Here is a 20,199-nt window from a genome sequence, read left to right on the forward strand (position 1 = left end):
GGGCAGCATGACCGGTTCCCTTTAAATGTTAGATATTCTATACTGTATCTTGGAAATACCCACCAAATTTCAACAAATACTCAGTTTCCTTCTGAGCTCCACTAATCTAGGAGAGGGCATGTCTTGTGTAATTATTAGATATCTGACCAGACACAGGAAGTCCTGGTGCCTTCTATTTGTTCTGGAAACAGATGTGCTTCTTCATGTCTATCTCAAAGAAATTGTTCCCATATATAAGCAGAATTAAATTATCTTTTCAATCTCTCAGTAATATGTGTGTGGTTAAGTAGATCATGTGCATTAATCCATTGCATTTCTTTAGACTATTCTACTTACATATGCTGAAGTATATAGTATGAGTGATGGGTGAATTGTTATAAATAAATCTATATAAATAATCTTTTATTTTTATATAGCGCTAGCATATTCCCCAGCGCTTTACAGTTTGCACATATTATCACTGCTATAATTATAGTGATCCCAAAGATGGTCATGAAAATCGCAGTTTATTTTAGGTCTAACTGCAACTTCATAGTTGAAGTCAGATTATGTGTGCGCATCTGGTTGTGCAAAAATTCACGTTTGTAATGGCCAAAGTTTCACAAACAGGAATATCCAGTGTCAATATTTTTTAGGAAATCTGAACAAAACGTAACTATCTGCTGGATTACATAGAGATCACAAGATGCAATCTTGTACTAGCTAACTGTGTGTAAGTGTGTACATGTGAAAGAAGAAATGTTAACTATTTAACTATGTCCAGCCTGTCATTTTGGGATCTCTTACCCTTGCCTTATTTAAAGAATACATAGTCTCATTCTTTGTGCATTCTGCTTTGCATGTTTTTAGATCCTCAGTTTATTATCTGTTTATATTTAACATCTATCAGCTAACTTTGATCATCCTTTACTGTCAGTTTTGCCTAGCACTTTCCATTCTTGATTTTTCTCATAGTGTACTCCTATAAGCACTTTATTTGTTTTTGCTTTTATTGCATGTGTTTTATATTTGTCAGCAGCAGTTTGACAAATGGGTGGACGCACATTTTGAGACCCAACCCTATTTCCTTAAGGAGTATATGTCCAGTGTTCATTTCTACTAATTATTTAGTTGATTAACTTTTTAGAGAGACCTGTCACCTGGTTTTTGCTACCCCATCTGAGAGCAGAATAATGTAGGGGCAGAGACCCTTTATTCAAGAGGTAACACTTAGGGTACCATTACACCTAGCGATGCACCAGCGATCCCGACCAGCGATATGACGCGGTCAGGATCGCTGGTGCATCGCTAGGTGGTCGCTAGTGAGCTGCCACACAGGCAGATCTCACTAACGACATCGCAGGGGTCGGGGGTCGCTACTTACCTGTCACACTAGGCGATCCTGCGTCCTCCCGCCCGGCTCCACGCGTCGCTCGTCGGCGCCACAGGAAGCGCCGCAGGAAGTGGCCGATGAGGAATGGTCCAGGAGCTTCTCGCGCGATCAGCGATAACCAGCGGGGGAGCCGGTCAGAGGTAAGTATCACATATAGCGATATCGCTAGCAATATCGCTGCAATGTCACAAAATCGGTGACTTTACAGCGATATTGCTAGGGATATCGCAGTGTGTAACGGGGGCTTTACTGGGCTGTTTGCTACAGTTTTAATAAAATCACTGGTTTATCTGCTGCAGATCTACCTTTTATCACAAAGCTGAGTTCTGTATAACCTCACCCACACTATTGATTGGCAGCTTTCTGTGTAGAAAGAAAACTGCCAATCAAGGGTAGAGAAGCCGTTATGCAGAGCTCATAAATATGGTAGGACTACATGATAGCAGGTTTACCAGCCCGCTAGTGGTAATCTCCAACTGATGAAATAGTGATCTTTTTTTTCAACTACAGCAAGCAGCCCAGTAAGTGACACATCTTTTGAATTAGGGTCTCTGTCTCTACATTAGGTTGCCCTCAGAATAGGTGGCTAAAAACTAGTGACAGATTCCCTGTAACATTTTTGATATATGGGTGTGCTCATACTTCTTAGTGTGTTCCCATAGCTTTGGATCTTGCGTAATTCTGGATGCATCATTGCAGTACCCCATATATCATTTTTGAAAATGCCTTATCCTTTAGAAAATAACAAGACATCCATTGTGAGACACATATACATCCAATTTGTTGTTGTCCCCCATTGTTTGAAAGCGTAGTATTGATGGTGACAAAATGTGACTATTAGTGTCTTTTCCATACAAGTTATACCAGACATCACCTTCCTTGTAAATATGGAATGATGCCCTTGACCAAGGATTTGCTTCTGTTGGTCATGCACAATCTGAGGAATGAAGCACTGGATTATATAATTGCCCATCTTTTTGGGACCTGATCAGCCATTTTCACTATACTAGTACTACTTGGTCCTCATTAATAATCCGACTTTTTATTTGAAATCCTGATGTGCTTATATAATCACAGAAGAACGAAGTGTCATAACTTTACTTAACACTTCTCTGTTATGAAAGTGAACTCTTTAGGCACAGAATTTACATAACTCTGGACTTAGTTTTCATAACTAAAGCTAATTGAAGTATATCATGTACTAACACTTCATCATTAATATATTCCATCTCTGTGTTAATCCCCTGTGATCATGGATAGTATAACAAAATTGTAGCACTGATGTGTGCTGTTCATTCTCTGATTTACAACTCTAGTAGACAAACATTGCTTTCAGCAGTCAAACAGACCTCTAATTGGGTTTTTTACAGTGCCAACTCAAAAGGTTTCAACACCAACCACCAAAAAACCCAAACCAACCCCTCGGATTCATGCAGAACCTGGTAATGCATTTATATTTTTTTTATTTCATCTCTTCTCAATAGCTTCATCACTGTTAAAGGCCCACAATCTGGGATTGCAAATTTTCAGCCATTTTTGAGAATGTGTAAAAAAAAAAGTCAGAAACTGATATAATAAGTAAAAAAACTTAATGAAAATACAAAAAAAGGGGTAATTATTATGTTGATCTCTTGAGTAAACATTCTCCAAAACCGGGTAGTAGTACATAAAATATTCTGTCCATCGATCTATGGTCATGACATTAAAATGAAAAAAGCATTTATATCTTCTAAAAACAGACTTCACTATAAATTAAGATATTTCTTGGGTGTGGTGTCTACCCTGTTCAAGGAATGCAATAATCGCCTGCCTCTAGTAAGTCCGAATTCAGATGTCCATGAAAAGTGGCATGGCTTGGATCACAATACCGGGCCAGACCAATTTAGATGATATATCCTATATGTGAGGCAGTTAGCTCAGGTCTGGGGACCTACCAGTCAAGCCAGGTTTAGTGATCTCCGCGTAATCCGATTTCACAGACTTGTGTATTCGCCCTTCTCATCAGTGCATATAGTGGATAAACAACCTTATTCACATGCAATTAATACATTTTTTGTTCCAGAATGTTATACAACAAATGTGTTACATGCAACCATGCCCTGAGAGCACTGTGCAATTTTTCAGAGGCTTTTCATAATTACAGGTGTACCTTGATGTTTAGAACCTAAAATTATTTCTTAACAGCGTCCACAGGAACACCCAAGGACACTCCTAAACCTTCACATGTGAATCAAGGGACTACATTGGGTAACAGCAGATACATCCTTTTGTGAATGGCTTATTTCTCTTGTAATACGGTCGTTTGCCTCCATTATACATAGCTGACATGCTACATAGTCATATTTGAAACATTCATCCATTCTTTGGTTAAAATATATGTATTGCTGTATTCACCAAAATTCTTTATTCCATCATCATCCTGCTTTTATGTTGAGATCTCAGCATGCTGTCATTTCTCACAACCATCCTGGAAAATAATAAAACCATCCTTTTTTCTTTTACCATTAAACATACATTTCCATTTCAGAAGCAACATTCCATCCTCAGTGCAATCTTGCTACAATGAACTGCATGGCCAAAAAAGGACTCATCACAGCATCTCTAACTGAACTCTATTGTCAGTAATTGGAAATTGTCTTTCTGTTTTCAGTACCATACCGATTGCAGCATAGCTCTTCAAGGCCCAAAACGTCATTCAGACCACGGACTAGACCTCCGGGTAATTTTGTTTCATGTTATGTAACAGTTTTCTATTTATTCATACTGTAATTATTTTTATTCTTTTCCTAAGACTCTTAAAATTATTATTTTTCAGCAGTTACCCGAATCTCAAGCCATCCTCTTAGAAACTGGAGGTGTAAATTGTGCTGTAAAATTCTCCAGCCAAGTTTTTCCAATCGGAATCTTTGTTATTACTCTTTCATTCAAACAATGCCTTCGGGCTTTTGATGGACAAACAATTAGATTAAAAAATGCAGTGCAAAATTAGAAACTAGCTTCCACTATGCATAAAAACTACTCTCATGCCTGTTTAGTGTTTTCAATGTCAACGTGAGACACTATGACCCCCACCCACAATGACTGCAGCTTATATCTATTTTCAAAAAGTTTCTCTTTAGGGGAAAACTACTGCACTATATATATATATATATATATATATATATATATATACTGCGCAAACAAATAAGGGGAACACAAACAGCCTGTTGCAAATGGAATAGTGTTCCCTTTATTTTTTTGAGCGGTGTATGTGTAAATATATATATATGTGTGTATATAGCTTTTTAATAACTGTGTCATAAATTGTGCATTTCAGCCCATTGCAGAAAGAGATAATTTACCACTGACTTTAAGTTTTAATGTAGGCCCCCTGTACCCCACTTTAATAAGCTGTTTTGCAAACTTCAACAAACTTTGAATAAATAATATGAGCGAAGTCAACTTCCTTCCCTGAATATCAGACACCTTTGTCCCTTCCCATGTCTCCTGAACCATCCACTTTGAAATAAACAGCTCAAATCTGTCTCAGAAAAGTCAGACTGCTATACTCTATGGAGAGCGGGAGAGAGGATCAGGGAGAGAAAACAAGCAGAGGGAGAGTGGTTAGGTTTCTAACAAATCATGTTTGCCACTCCAGCGCTCACTCACATCCAGACAGCTTAGGACTGCTGTATAATTTTCTCCACGCTGTTGTATATTGTCTCTGTGTGCTAAATAGGGAATGACAAGCAGGAATTCCTCTATGTGTGCTGTGCTCTATATGGCATTGATCACAGACGCTCACCCAGCTTCCAGTGGATTGAAAATTAGAGATAAAGCATGTAGGAAAGTGCACGATACAGTTCTTGTATTGGCCAGAAATAGTGTTTTTACCATTGTCACACAGCTTATTCTGAATAGTTACTTAAAAATGCAGCTCCTTTAAGGTTATTTTTACAATGCACTGGATTAATTATGCTAAGGCTTGTATATTTTAAGAGATACATATATTCTTAGTATGCACAAAAACACTGCTCAGTTTTCAGTTATGATGCAATTTCTCTTACTAACTTTAATCATAATGTAGTGCCAGATCCATCATGGATACTCATGGTGCCTAATGAACCCCCAATATAAGTCCATTTTGCATGTGATGTAATTTTCATAAAATGCTACAGAATCTGTAACTGAAGCTTTAGAGTGAACCTCTGGCACGTATGACAAGAACAAAGCATAGCAAGTATTTTATTGAGCTTCATGAGCTTTATGGAAGATATAAAAAGAGGACATCCAAAACACAGAGATTTATATCAGTATTCACAGTAAACTTAGGGGTAAATGTCATAAACTTGACTCTTTAATCACATATTTATGCACTTAAAATTAATTTCAAGCATCTGCACCTCATAAGGTTTTTCATTAGGAAATAGATTACTTCTGAAATAATGTGGCACATTTTCAGATTTTTTTTGTGTGTGCTTACGAAAAACATTCTGTAATTGTCTGTGATTTAGAAGATTCTAAACAAGATAGATTTCAAGTCAAAGCCATGGAGTGAAAGCTAACCCAATAATAACAAATTAGATAATTTGATAGCTTGCACGTACCCTTGTATCATCAAAACTATTTCACTCGTTAACTGTAAAGACTTAATATAGGTTCTGTATGTTTAGGGCTGCTGACATAGGGTTGTCTGATTGTTTGGTTGTTCTCTATCAAATTGTTTTAGTCCATTCCCCTTCAATAGAACTTCAGTTATACAAAGCATTGTCTGAAGGAAGCCAAAAATTGTTCCCATGATATTTTAAACTATACATCATTAAAGTTGTTGTCCACTACTGTACAACCCTTGTTTAATCAATCTAGGACCCCTTTAAGACCAATTAGTGTTTGAAAGATTATTATATAATTAAATACGAAGAAATTTGCAGAAGATTTATCATGAGTGGACTCAGTTTTGCTGGAGTATACTCTACATGACTAGGGCCTAACAATCAATAATTTGATGTAATGGCCATTAATGGGATTGTCCATGGCAGTGACATCATACGCCAGCGACATGTTTGCCAACCTCAGCTGCCGGCTTCTAATTGACTAGAGGCTGTTAGCTATTGCTGTGCAGGAAACCGTTGTCTTCCTGCACGGGCAATGGATTTTGGCTGAATGGATGCAAGTTCAGTTGCTGAATCGGCCAAATCCTGATCCTGTGCCCCCCTCTTTCCTTCTGCTCATCAGGCCCCATACACCAGTAAGGGCAGCAATGTCCTTGATTGAGGCTTTGTTTACACATAAAATGCTTATCACAGTGCTGATAAATGAAGGGTGCTTGTGTGTCACAGCATCAGTATTGGTGTTATGGGGTCTTGTTTTCATCTTGACAGCCGGGGGCCCAACAAAAATCTCCAGACAAATACATATACCAGTGAATACATATAAATTCACTATAAATGTTATTAAATTTTGCTTACATATAGGAAACTATTATTTAATAAAAGCTAAGGGACAATTTAAAAGAATATTGAAATATTCATCTTCCATTACAAATATATGTAAATTACAGTTAATGTAAAAAAAAATAAAATAAACCAACAGTATAAATGCTTTTTGTGTGCAAAATTCCATCATTATGTGCAAAATTCCATCATTGAAATATAAATATTTTTACAGTTTAAAATGTATCTATATGTATCTAATGCCTTGAAAATCTTCAACTTGTTGAAACAAGGCCTCAGATGGCAAAGTAAAAAATAATAGACATAGCTGAAAAAATAGAAGAGGTAAAATCAAAACCTTTTGCAAACTTTAAAGGAGTTGTCCACCTTCAGAGACTATTTTCATTTTTACTTATCAGCAAGTGTTTTGGCCTGAAAATCATCTGAGGTGGAAGGTTTTGTGAGCAGACAGGTCCATCAGCCTCCTCCAATTGTAAAACACATCCGAAAGGAAAGCTGCTTTTCTATTGGAGGAGGCTGAGGACAGGTTTGGTCAAATCCTCATCCTCCAGCTCTCCAGCTGCCATTGTATGGACAGAAGTGCCGGTCAGTTTGTGAAGAAAGCTGCACTAACAAAAGAAATTGTCCAACCTCTTTACCTAAGAATCCATTGGGGTATGTTCCCACAGTCTGTAAACGCTGTGGGTACGACCCTGCGTACATTTGCAGGGTCCAACTCGCAGCGACCAGATGTTACAGCATAGGGATACCTCCATTTTCCCTGCGTAGACGCACATGGGGCGCATCTTTACCGACCACAGCTTGTCTCCACAAAATAAAGTCAACCGTACAATGTAATGGGACGCGGTAATTCCATACAGTTCAATGAACACATGCTGAATCACCTGCGTTCAAAAGTCGGCAACACTTTGGACGGAGCAGACATGTGTTGCGTCCAAAGCGCTGCCGATTACTGATCATGGGCACATACCCTTAGTGAGTTCATTCTGACAGGTCCTACAGGAACATTTTTTTTATCTGTCTTTTATGAGCTCCTTCCAGCTGATTTATAGCCACAACCTACATTGAAATTGAATGTGCAAGAAAACAAAAAGTCTGTAAAAGCAAAATGGTGCAAAATTTTTAATGAAATGCAATTTTTAGATCGAAATACATGCAATTAAGTCTAAAAAAACTGCCGTGAAAGGTGGCCAAGTCATTTAAATTTAAAATGGGCTAGATGCTAAATGGACTAAGAAATGGCCACACGTACAAAAAATCTGAAACTCAAGAAGCTCTTTCTTTACTGTTTCTCCTTCAGCATATAATGGAACAACTCAGGGACCAATAAGATCAAGACCTACTGGGGAGTTCAACTGGCTGCCTGGCACTGTACCAGGTAATTTATCTATCATAATAGAAAGAGATTCTGTACTGTAAGACATGGGAGATTCTGCCATAGACAGCTGAATTGGTTAATTATTTTTAAAGAGTTTTTAAAGGGTTTTGAAAGCCTTTTCCTGACATACACTGTATAAGATTACAGGAAATGGGTTGGAAATCCAAGGAAAGACATAGTGAATCAGAAAAACTATACTACATTTCTAATTGGAGGTATTTGCTGAAATTATTATTATTACACCTCTACATATTGGGATAGGATCTTGGAGATGGGAATACCCCTTTAAAGTTAAAACCTTTTTGTAGTTTTCCATAATTAGTAGAATTTTAATGGGTATTTTTATTATTCAGTTTACTGTGTTCTGGAGGTGTCACATTAAATTTTGACATACGTAAATATATGTATATTAAACTACATTCTGTTGAAGATACCTTGAAAAATGACCTTCAGTTGATTTAATTTTTTTTCATTTTCCATGGATGAGTAAGATTTATGATTTGGTGAATACTGCCATTCATCATGAATTCAAAGAGCAGGAGTCACCCCCACTGAGCTGTCAAAAGTTTAAATTCATTCTTCAGATGTTGTATTAGGGTACCGTTACACCTAGCGATGCACCAGCGATCCCGACTAGCGATATGACGCAGTCAGGATCGCTGGTGCATCGCTGGGTGGTCGCTAGTGAGCTGCCACTCAGGCAGATCTCACCAGCGACATCGCTGGGGACGGGGATCGCTACTTACCTGTCAGACGCGGCGATCCTGCGTCCTCCCGCCCGGCTCCACGCGTCGCTCGTCGTCACAGCAGGAAGCGCCGCAGGAAGTGACCGACGAGAAATGATCCAGCAGCTTCTCGCGCGATCAGCGATTACCAGCGGGGGAGCCGGTCGGAGGTAAGTATCACATGCAGCGATATCGCTAGCAATATCTCTACAACTTCACAAAATCGGTGACTTTACAGCGATATTGCTAGCGATATCGCAGTGTGTAACGGGGGCTTTAGTGTAGCCTGATGAAGAGAACTGAGTAGTCTGGAAAGCTTGCAATTTGGTACCATCTTTTCAGTTAGCCATTAAAAGGTATCAACCACTGAGGACTCTCAATTCTGAATATTCTTCCATTCCTCTGTAAATGCTTTGATAAATCAATGCTTATATGCAAATCGATACTTAGTACTGTACATTTTACCTAAATCCACACTGTATAATTCTTAATGCTACCATACACGTTATCCTAAGGTCAGCCGAAACGGCTGATAACAGCAGGATCAGTCAGGATCAGTTGACATCCTAATATGTATGTGGGCTTCGCTTCCTGCTCTCCTTATACATGTCAGGGGAAAGAACTATCTGGCGTGTCCATGATCCTTTTCTGCCATCAGGGGAGTCAGAGGCCCTGTCTTTCTCATTGAGAACCCAGGAGCACTAAGCTGAAATGAGTGCTCCTATGTGTAGGGGAGTTGGAGGAGATAGCTGTCAGAAAAATGATCAGCTGAATCATCATTCAGTCAATTGCTATCTGTTGTATTTGCTAGTCAGATAACTTGCTAATTAGTAATCTTACAAATCACTTAAGTCAAAGTTTGCACATTGTACTTGCAAACTCTAGTGATTGTTGGAAAATAAATCAAGCTACAGTTGACACTCATAATGTACATTACATCTTTATCTATGAACTTTCATGGACTATAAACCAGGATCACTATTATACCCTTGCTTCTTCATACAAGTGAAAGCTAGGCCCCATTTAGACACATTGACAATTAAGAATGAGCGTTCCTTGAAATGCATGTTTCCTTTTTATCAGCCGGCCTAAACAGGCCAACAATCACCCAACAAATGAGCAAAATGCTTGTTTGTCAGGTGAGATGATTTTTCAGCAAACTAAAGCCATTGTTCTCTGCAGCACATCATCCTATGTAAACAGATGAGTAACTGAAAAAATGATATTCTATGCGCACAGAATGATTGTATTAAATGAAACCTTTCACCAGTTTTGTTGCTTATAAACCATGCTGATCACCTTTAAGATCCTGCAGCCTATTTATATCTGCAGATGTGCCCCTGTGACCCTGCATACCTCAGAAAAATTGTTTATTGTTTGTCCTGCGCTGCATGTAAATTATGCGGTCCAATGGGTGTTTACAGATCGTGATCATCGCCGCCTTTTCTAACTTCATGTAAGTGGATGATATCTCTCTGTCATCCACGTAGTACCAGAAGTCTCGCGTCTGCACAGTGGAATCACTGGCTGTTCAATAGGGCACAGCGAGGCTCGCCAGCGCAGCTGTCTGATTCCACTGTACAGGAGCGAGACTTCGGGCCAGACTGGCCATCTGGCAATTCTGGCAAATGCCAGAAGGGCTTGTCTGGTCATGGGCTACCATTTCTGCTACATTGTTAGCAGAATTTGTGTTCTCAAGACACCCATACTGTTAAGAGCTTTGACGGAGCACAAAGTCGCTGACTCCGTCACAGGCCATGGGTATCATTAGAAATATTTGTTTTGTAGTAAATCTTGCTTTCCCCATCCAGGGTAATATTAGTAATATATTCCCATCTGGTGCTTGGGGACAGGCACAGCATGGGCCTGTGTGATTTCAAATGCCTGCTTCGGGCACTACATGAATGAAGGAAAGACATCATCCACTTGCATGCAGTTAGAAGAGGCTGTGTATGAAGGGACCAGGGCAGCATTTGAAGAGATGAGGCATTGATCACAATTTGTAAACACCCATTGGACCAGACAGCGCAATTTACATGCAGGTATAAAGCACTTTTCAAAGACATGAAGGGGCAAGTCTGAGGATAGGAAAGGATTGCATGATCCTCATTCTTTATCTTAAAGGTGATGGGCATACTTTCGTGAGTAACTGTCACACTTAGCGATGCACCAGCGATCCCGACCAGCGATATGACGCGGTCAGGATCGCTGATGCATTGCTAAGTGGTCGCTAGTGAGCTGCCACACAGGCAGATCTCACCAGCGACATAGCAGGGGTCGGGGGTCGCTACTTACCTGTCAGACAAGGCGATCCTGACGTCCTCCCGCCCGCGTCCACGTGTCGCTCGTCGGCGCCACAGGAAGCCCAGCAGGAAGTTGACGACGAGAAACGGCCTAGGATGTTCTCGCACGATCAGCGATAGCCAGCGGGGAGCCGGTCGGAGGTAAGCATCAGACATAGCGATATCGCTAGCAATATCGCTGCTACATCACAAAACCAGTGATGTTATAGCGATATTGCTAGCGATATCGCTTAGTGTGACAGGCCCTTAAGTGAAAAAACTGGTGACAGGTTCCCTTTAATGATCATCCTTTAAGCATGGAAGTGTGGTCATCCTGTGTAAACCAGTTATTAAACACCTGCCAGTTGGCTTACAAGTAGCCAATCAGCAGTGGTTTAACTGCCTTGATTAACAAGTCTAAATACAGCAGTAGACAAGGGGAGCGAATTTAACTCTTTCTACTTCTCGTTCCCAACATATTCCTGCCAAAAATTTGCTGTATTTTATATTAAAAACAGGAAATATAGTTGCATTTTAAAACCTGAAGAGTTTGCTTTTATTAGAAGAAGAACTTTTATTTTGTCAGCAAAACACCATTTTACATTGCTGAACCCGGATTATAAAAACACAGGCAATTTGTGTAATATAACATAATATAGGTTGTGTAAAAATGATTTATAATAGCCTGGATAATGTATGTATCACATTTCCTGCCAAGACTCTACCAAAATAACTTTCTTAACTATCATAAATGCTATTTAATATTTCTGTCTAGCTTTAATCTTTGTTGACATAAAGATGTTATTATATCACTGAAAACCCTTTCACAGTATGTTTTGTGCACCACTGATCACAGGCAGCTGGTTCATGTCCTCTCTGCAGTATTCACTATCTTACTGCACTCTGATGAGAAGATCACATGAAAATCCAAGTCTAAAAAGATTGGATCAAATGCTATAATTGAATTACATATACATCTTATGTGTGTGCCAAGATGTGTCAAAATCTATAAATTCATGGAAACAGACTAAAACATTGCATTGTTCAATGGAGTATGACTTCTATTAGAGCCTTAGGGCACCCATACCCCTAAAAGCAAAGTTGGCAGAACCAACCTTTTTTTGGTAAGGATGGCCAACTATTTAATGTGCATAGAAGCCTCCTGACTATCCACCAACAGGTTGGCAGGAGGGTCATGACCAGAAAGATGATTGTGTACCTGACAGATATTAAAGGTGTATGAGTGCCTTAACCTCTTCCCAATATTGAACATAATGGCATGTCCAGTGTGAGATTCCTGGGTATTATGCTGGCTTATCCCATTAAAAATATTGAAATTAAAAAGTAAACATATTTAGTATTGCTGTATCTGTAAAGGTCTGATCTATCAAAATATACAATTAACCCAATCAATGAACACTATAAAGAGGAAAAAAATAAACTAAAACACCAGAATTTGAGCTTTTCAGTCACCACAACTGTGCAAAAAAATGCAATAAGAAGCCATCAAAATATTGTATCTGCACTAAAATGGTATGAATAAAAATGGCAGCTCATCACGCAAAAGTCAAGCCCTCACACAGCTCCATCAAAGTAAAAATTAAAGTGTTACAAGAGGCAAATATTTTTTAATAAATGTCCACTTTTTTTACGGCTTAGATAAAAATAACTATACAAATTTGGTATCACCATAATCATACTTACCTGGAGCATCCTAATGCCACCTCATTTTTACCACACAATGAGCTCTGGAAAAAAAAACAACCAAAGAACAAGTGCATAATTGTGATTATTTTTTTTTGCAATTTCACAGCAGTTCAAGTATTTTTTTCATTTTCACCACAGTTAAAATACTGTTTACAGTTTTCCCATATATCAAATGGTAAAATTCAAAACTACAAAAGTCATTCTACAAAAAAACAACTCCTCATATGGCTATGTCAATGGAAAAATATAAAGTTCTCTTTGAAGAAAGGGGTGAAAAAACAAAAGCACAAAAACGGAAAATAGCCCACAAGTCAACTGCAAAAACAAAATGTTGAAAAGATGCATGTACTATTACTATTTTCAGTGCTCTGTTGTCTTCAATGCCTTAATTTTAAAAATTTGTTCAATCAGAATTACCCCTCTTAATATGTCGTATTAGGGCTCATGAACATCATAGAGGCAGAATAGTGCCCAGCAGTAGCATAACTACAGAGGTAGCAGAGGTCACCACCACCACTGGGCCCGTGAGGGTGAGGGGTCCGCCAACATCAGCACAAACTTCTACTGAATGTGTGTACTCGGACACACCTTCAGCTGGAGTGTATTGCAGCACACAGATTCGTTGGGTCCTTGAGTGGCAATACACGCCACCAGCCAAACAGAGGCCAACAGCTGAAGTCAATGTGCATGTTACAGGAAGCATATGGCAGTGACATCATGCGCTCCCGTCGCTTGCACAGTAAAGTCAGCTTCCGGCTACAGAGAAGACACCGCGCGGTGAGGGAGCAGACAGAAGATTAGTTTAGTGGTTTATTTTTTTCTATCCATTAAAGAACAGCAGCAAGAACGGGGAACATTTACCAGGATAAGTGACAGATACCAGGATGGGGTGTATATATATATATATATACACTCACTGGCCACTTTATTAGGTACACCATGCTAGTAAGGGGTTGGACCCCCTTTTGCCTTCAGAACTGCCTCAATTCTTCGTGGCAGAGATTCAACAAGGTGCTGGAAGCATTCCTCAGAGATTTTGGACCATATTGACATGATGGCATCACACAGTTGGCGCAGATTTGTCGGCTGCACATCCCTGATGCGAATCTCCCGTTCCACCACATCCCAAAGATGCTCTATTGGATTGAGATCTGGTGACTGAGGAGGCCATTTGAGTACAGTAAACTCATTGTCATGTTCAAGAAACCAATCTGAGATGATTCGAGCTTTATGACATGGCGCATTATCCTGCTGAAAGTAGCCATCAGATGTTGGGTACATTGTGGTCATAAAGGGATGGACATGGTCAGCAACAATACTCAGGTAGGCTGTGGCGTTGCAACGATGCTCAATTGGTACCAAGGGGCCCAAAGAGTGCCCAGAAAAAATTCCCCACACCATGACACCACCACCACCAGCCTGAACCGTTGATACAAGGCAGGATGGATCCATGCTTTCATGTTGTTTACGCCAAATTCTGACCCTACCATCCGAATGTCGCAGCAGAAATCGAGACTCATCAGACCAGGCAACGTTTTTCCAATCTTCTACTGTCCAATTTCGATGAGCTTGTGCAAATTGTAGCCTCAGTTTCCTGTTCTTAGCTGAGAGGAGTGGTACCCAGTGTGGTCTTCTGCTGCTGTAGCCCATCTGCCTCAAAGTTCGATGCACTGTGCGTTCAGAGATGCTCTTCTGCCTACCTTGGTTGTAACGGGTGGCAATTTGAGTCACTGTTGCCTTTCTATCAGCTCGAACCAGTCTGCCCATTCTCCTCTGACCTCTGGCATCAACATGGCATTTCCGGCCACAGAACTGCCGCTCACTGGATTTTTTTTCTTTTTCGGACCATTCTCTGTAAACCCTAGAGATGGTTGTGCGTGAAAATCCCAGTAGATCAGCAGTTTCTGAAATTCTCAGACCAGCCCTTCTGGCACCAACAATCATGTCACGTTCAAAGGCACTCAAATCACCTTTCTTCCCCATACTGATGCTCGGTTTGAACTGCAGGAGATTGTCTTGACCATGTCTACATGCCTAAATGCACTGAGTTGCCGCCATGTGATTGGCTGATTAGAAATTAAGTCTTAACACACAGTTGGACAGGTGTACCTAATAAAGTGGCCAGTGAGTGTATATATATCTCAGGATGGGGCCCAAGATCTGGGACACATACCAGGATGGGATATACAGTGGGTACGGAAAGTATTCAGACCCCTTTAATTTTTCCACTCTTTGTTCTATTGCAGCCATTTGGTAAATTCAAAAAAGTTCATTTTCTTCTCATTAATATACACTCTGCACCCCATCTTGACTTAAAAAAATAGAAATGCAGAAATGTTTGCAAATTTATTAAAAAGAAAAACCGAAATATCACATGGTCATAAGCATTCAGACCCTTTGCTCAGCCACTCATATTTAAGTCACATGCTGTCCATTTCCTTGTGATTCTCTTTGAGATGGTTCTATTCCTTCATTGGAGTCCAGCGGTGTTTCATTAAACTAATAGGACTTGATTTGGAAAGGTACACACCTGTCTGTATAAGACCTCACAGCTCACAGTGCATGTCAGGCCTAATGAGAATCATGAGGTCAAAGGAACTGGCCAAGGAGCTCAGAGACAGAATTGTGGCAAGGCACAGATCTGGCCAAGGTTACAAAAGAATTTCTGCAGTACTCAAGGTTCCCAAGAGCACAGTGGCCTCCATAATCCTTAAACGGAAGACGATTTGGGACCACCAGAAGTCTTCCTAGACCTGGCCATCCAGCCAAACTGAGCAGTCATGGGAGAGGAGCCTTGGTGAGAGAGGTAAAGAAGAACCCCAAGATCACTGTGGCTGAGCTTGATAGATGCAGTAGGGATATGGGAGAAAGTTCCACAAAGTCAACTATCACTTCAGCCCTCCATCAGTCGGGCCTTTATGGCAGAGTGGTCCGACGGAAGCCTCTCTTCAGTGCAAGACATATGAAAGCCCGCATAGATTTTGCTAAAAAGAACACATGAAGGACTCCCAGACTATGAGAAATAAGATTCTCTGGTCTGATGAGACAAAGATAGACTTTTTTGGTGATAATTCTAAGCGATATGTTTGGAGAAAGACAGGCACTGCTCATCATCAGCCCTATACAATCCCAACAGTAAAACATGATGGTGGCAGCATCATGCTATGGGGGTGTTTTTCAGCTGCAGGGACAGGATGACTGGTTGCCATTGAAGGAAACATGAATGCGGCCAAGTACAGAGATATCCTGGATGAAAACCTCTTCCAGAGTTCTCTGGACCTCAGACTTGGCCGAAGGTTCACCTTCCAACAAGACAATGACCCTAAGCACACAGCTAAAATAACAAACAAGTGGCTTCAGACCAACTCTGTGACCATTCTTGACTGGCCCAGGCAGAGCACTGACCTAAACCCAATTGAGCATCTCTGGAGAGACCTGAAAATAGCTGTCCACCAACGTTCACCATCCAACCTGACGGAACTGGAAAGGATCTGCAAAGAAGAATGGCAGAGAATCCCCAAATCCAGGTGTGAAAAACTCGTTGCATCATTCCTAAGAAGACTCATGGCTGTACTAGCTCAAAAGGGTATTTCTAGGCAATACTGAGCAAAGGGTCTAAATACCTATGACCATGTGATATTTCAGTTTTTCTTTTTTAACAAATTTGCAAAAATTTCTACATTTCTGCTTTTTTCAGTCAAGGTGAGGTGCAGAGTGTACATTAATGAGAAAAAAATAACTTTTTTGAATTTACCAAATGGCTGCATTGAAACAAAGAGTGAAAAATTTAAAGGGGTCTGAATACTTTTCGTACCCATTGTATATATATTGTGAGGGGTTGATTCACTGCAGGTAACACACACAGCATCCTTAGCTCCTCCTGGAGCCAAGTAGGAGTTCCACCTCTCCCAAGACACCATACAAGCTGTCTTTCATGTCCAGGTATTTAACCATGTGATGATCACATGATCGTGACATCACCGCAGGTCCTGCTGGTACACATGCCGGTGATGGCTCTGCAGAAGGAGATACGGTGAGCACCCTCCCACTCTATGGGTGCTCACATAAAACCAGTCAATGTCTAAATTTAAATTAACCCTCTCAGCGCGTAGTGTGCTCGAAACATGTTCCCTTCCTCCCTTCATACACTGTGCCATTGACTCTGTCACTATATGTATATATATATATATATATATATATCAGGATGGGGCCCAGGGTAAGGGACATATATACCAGGAATGGACCTAGGATAAAGTACATATATACAAGGATGTGGGATATTGGGATATTTATATCAGGATGCGGCTCAGGATAAGGGACACGTATACCAGGATATTTATACCAATATACCAGGAAAAGGGATATATGTACCAGGATGAGGCGGAGATGAGGGGCATATTTACCAGGATATATATAAATTTATAGGATGAGGGAGAAGAGGCTCTGTACAAATCTCTCAAATTAGGTCCTTTCATTTTACAGACACTTTTATCAAGTGCCTAAAGTTGCTTAAATTCATATCTCTGGCTAACAGATCCCTACACCTTAGGGCCCCGTCACACATAGCGACTCACCAGGCAGCTTCACCGGCAATCAGGACAGCGACACGCGGGTAACAAGCGACACACGTCACTTAGTTACCCACTATGTACCTTAGTTACCAGCGCGCTGGTGCAGGGAGCTGGTAACCAAGGTACACATCGGGTTTCTAAGCGCCGCGGCGGCGAGATCGCTATGTGTGAAGGGGGCTTTACTTTAACAAATATTGACAGCACTGTGATCACTTTGATTAGTAGTCTTAATGAGATTTATCAGGGAGCTAATCTACAATTATGTCAGAAACAATTGCTATGAACTCAATTAGAGTTTCTTGGAGGAATTATGACATAGATAAAATAACTAAGGATTATTATATCATTTATATTTTCCATTACAACTAAGCATGATTGTATAGGTTCCAGATAAAAGAATAGTATATACTCTGTAATTAATTTAATTAAGTAAATTAGAGGAACTTAGAAAAAATACTAGATCTAGCAAGGCATGAAAATATGTAAAAACACAGAAACTATGTGCTTTGTACACAAACACCCCAAAAAGAACCGTTAAGTGTTTTCATATGGTAAATCACTTTTCTTGATAAGATCCTCTGTAAAATAATCAGCTCTCAGTATAATTGGAGCTGAAATGTCTGAGACCCAGGGACTCTTCATAAATTCCAAGAGCTTTTAGCTTCAAGATAGAAAATAAAGTTGGAACTGTAAATCTTTAGCTTCAATATTGCATGAGATTCCTCAATACTCAAAGGTTTTCTGCAGCGCTCAACTTTACACCACAGGACCCAATGTTATTTCCAACAAAACCAAAAAATGCGGTGGCGGTATTATATAAATATAACATACAAAGGAAATATCAGGCTTCAGTTGGATTGTGTAGTTACATAACAACGATGATGTAACACACATACTTATTTCTAATCATTTCTGATTTCTGCACTGGAAAAATTAGATTCATCAGATACAATGTCACACTTTGTATTAAGAAGGAAGTGTGAGAAACGTGCTTGATCAAATGGGATCTACTCACTCTCATTCTCACAGTTTACATCTAGGTTAGTTATGTTGGTGTGATATAAACTATTGTCACTATGGTAACTTAACCCATTTCCATTTTCCTTTTTTACTTCCTGTCTTCCAAGAACCATAGCTTTTTTATTTTTCTAGCCATATGAGGACTTGTTTTTTGTGGGAAAAGTTGTTCATACGAAAGACACCATTCATTTTATCAAGTGGTGCACTGACAAGCATGAAAAAAAATTGAAATATGTTGAAATTGCAAAAAAAGTGCAATTCCACAATTGTTTTTTTTGTTTTACATGTGCACTATACAGTAAAGCTGACCAGGCAGTATGATTTTCCAGGTCAGTACGATTGCGCATACGTGTATACCATAGAATCATAGAATGGTAGAGTTGGAAGGGACCTCCTAGGTCATCTGGACCAACTCCCTGCTCAATGTAGGATTCACTAAATCATCCCAGACAGATGTCTGTCCAGCCTCTATTTGAAGACTTCCATTGAAGGAGAACTCACCACTTCTCGTAGCAGCCTCTTCCACTCATTGATCACTCTAACTGTCAAAACGTTTTTTCTAATATCTAATCTGTGTCTCCTCCCATTCAGTTTCATCCCATTGCTCCTAGTCTTTCCTTGTCAAATGAGAATAAAAATGATCCTTCTACAATGTGACAGCCCTTGAGATATTTGTAGACAGCTATTAAGTCTCCTCTCAGTCTCTCAGATACCAAACATATCTTTTTCTTTTTATTAAAGAGGTGAAAAATTTGTAAAAAAAAAAAAAATTAGCTTTTGCCACCATTTTTTGAGACCCGTAACGTTTTTCGTTTTTGGGACATAGACCTGGGTGATGGCTTATTTTTTGTACCCCGAGTTGATGTCTTTCTTGGTACCATTTTGGTATAAATTTGATGTTTTGATCACCTCGATAGATCAGACTTTTACTAATGGAGCAATACAAAATATGTGTATTTTAATTTTTTCTTATTGTTTTATTTTTTTTGAAAAAGGGAGGTGATTTTAACTTTGGTGGTTCTTTTCATATTTTTTTTTTTTTTTACTTTTTACTGCATTTATTGCTATGTAACTACTATGCATAGTGAAAATCACAATTTCTTATAAACGCCACTTAAACACTAGCTTTCACAGGAGTATCGTAATGACACGAACTCGGGTCCCCAGGTGTCATGGCTACCAATGGGGCACACGATCACGTCACAGATGCACTGATGCGCACATGGAATGATGTGCACTTTGCCAGCGCATGTTAAATGCCTCGGTCAGAAATTGATAGCAGCATTTAACAAGTTAACAGTCGCAGGCGGCTGCAATTTCCTTTAATTGACCTTCATGTATTAAAATAATAATAGACTGACGATTCTCTTTAGGCCAGGTTCACGTAGTGTTATGGCAGTCCGAGGTTCCGTCACAGCATGACGGCACATCGTTAACGCATGCCGATTATGACATGCGTTAGCGATGCGCTCGGTTATGGCAGTCTATGGGTGCGTTAACGGATGCGTTACATCGCGTTAATGCCACTTTGTAACGCAATAAGTTAAACGGACTGCCATAACGCAATGTGAACCTTACTCAGTTGAGTGGTAATTGCAATATTACAGCTTTGAACATTTGCGGAATAGTGCTTAGCACTGTATGGCACTGTGCACCAGTACTGCCTCTACAGAACACACCTGATAGACTCGCAAGCACTTTCTGAAGGATGT

At 39.8% G+C, this 20,199-nt stretch overlaps 1 protein-coding gene across 14 annotated transcripts in view; it reads left to right on the top strand.

Annotated features, from left to right (window-relative positions):
* The window catches only part of ABI3BP (ABI family member 3 binding protein), a 733,533-nt gene that overhangs the window by 547,998 nt on the left and 165,336 nt on the right, over nt 1–20,199 (top strand). For 11 of the 14 annotated variants that reach the window (XM_073586187.1, XM_073586193.1, XM_073586189.1 and 8 more), the window contains 4 exons: nt 2,743–2,814; nt 3,557–3,619; nt 4,023–4,091; nt 8,105–8,182. In XM_073586187.1, the coding sequence (XP_073442288.1) occupies nt 2,743–2,814; nt 3,557–3,619; nt 4,023–4,091; nt 8,105–8,182 (282 nt within the window). The remainder of the gene's footprint in view (nt 1–2,742; nt 2,815–3,556; nt 3,620–4,022; nt 4,092–8,104; nt 8,183–20,199) is intronic. The other 3 variants (XM_073586194.1, XM_073586199.1, XM_073586188.1) reach the window with 2 other exon arrangements.

This window comes from Dendrobates tinctorius, unplaced genomic scaffold, assembly GCF_039654945.1.
Source record: "Dendrobates tinctorius isolate UK_male_01 unplaced genomic scaffold, ASM3965494v1 ptg000091l, whole genome shotgun sequence".
Taxonomy (NCBI): Eukaryota; Metazoa; Chordata; class Amphibia; order Anura; family Dendrobatidae; genus Dendrobates; species Dendrobates tinctorius.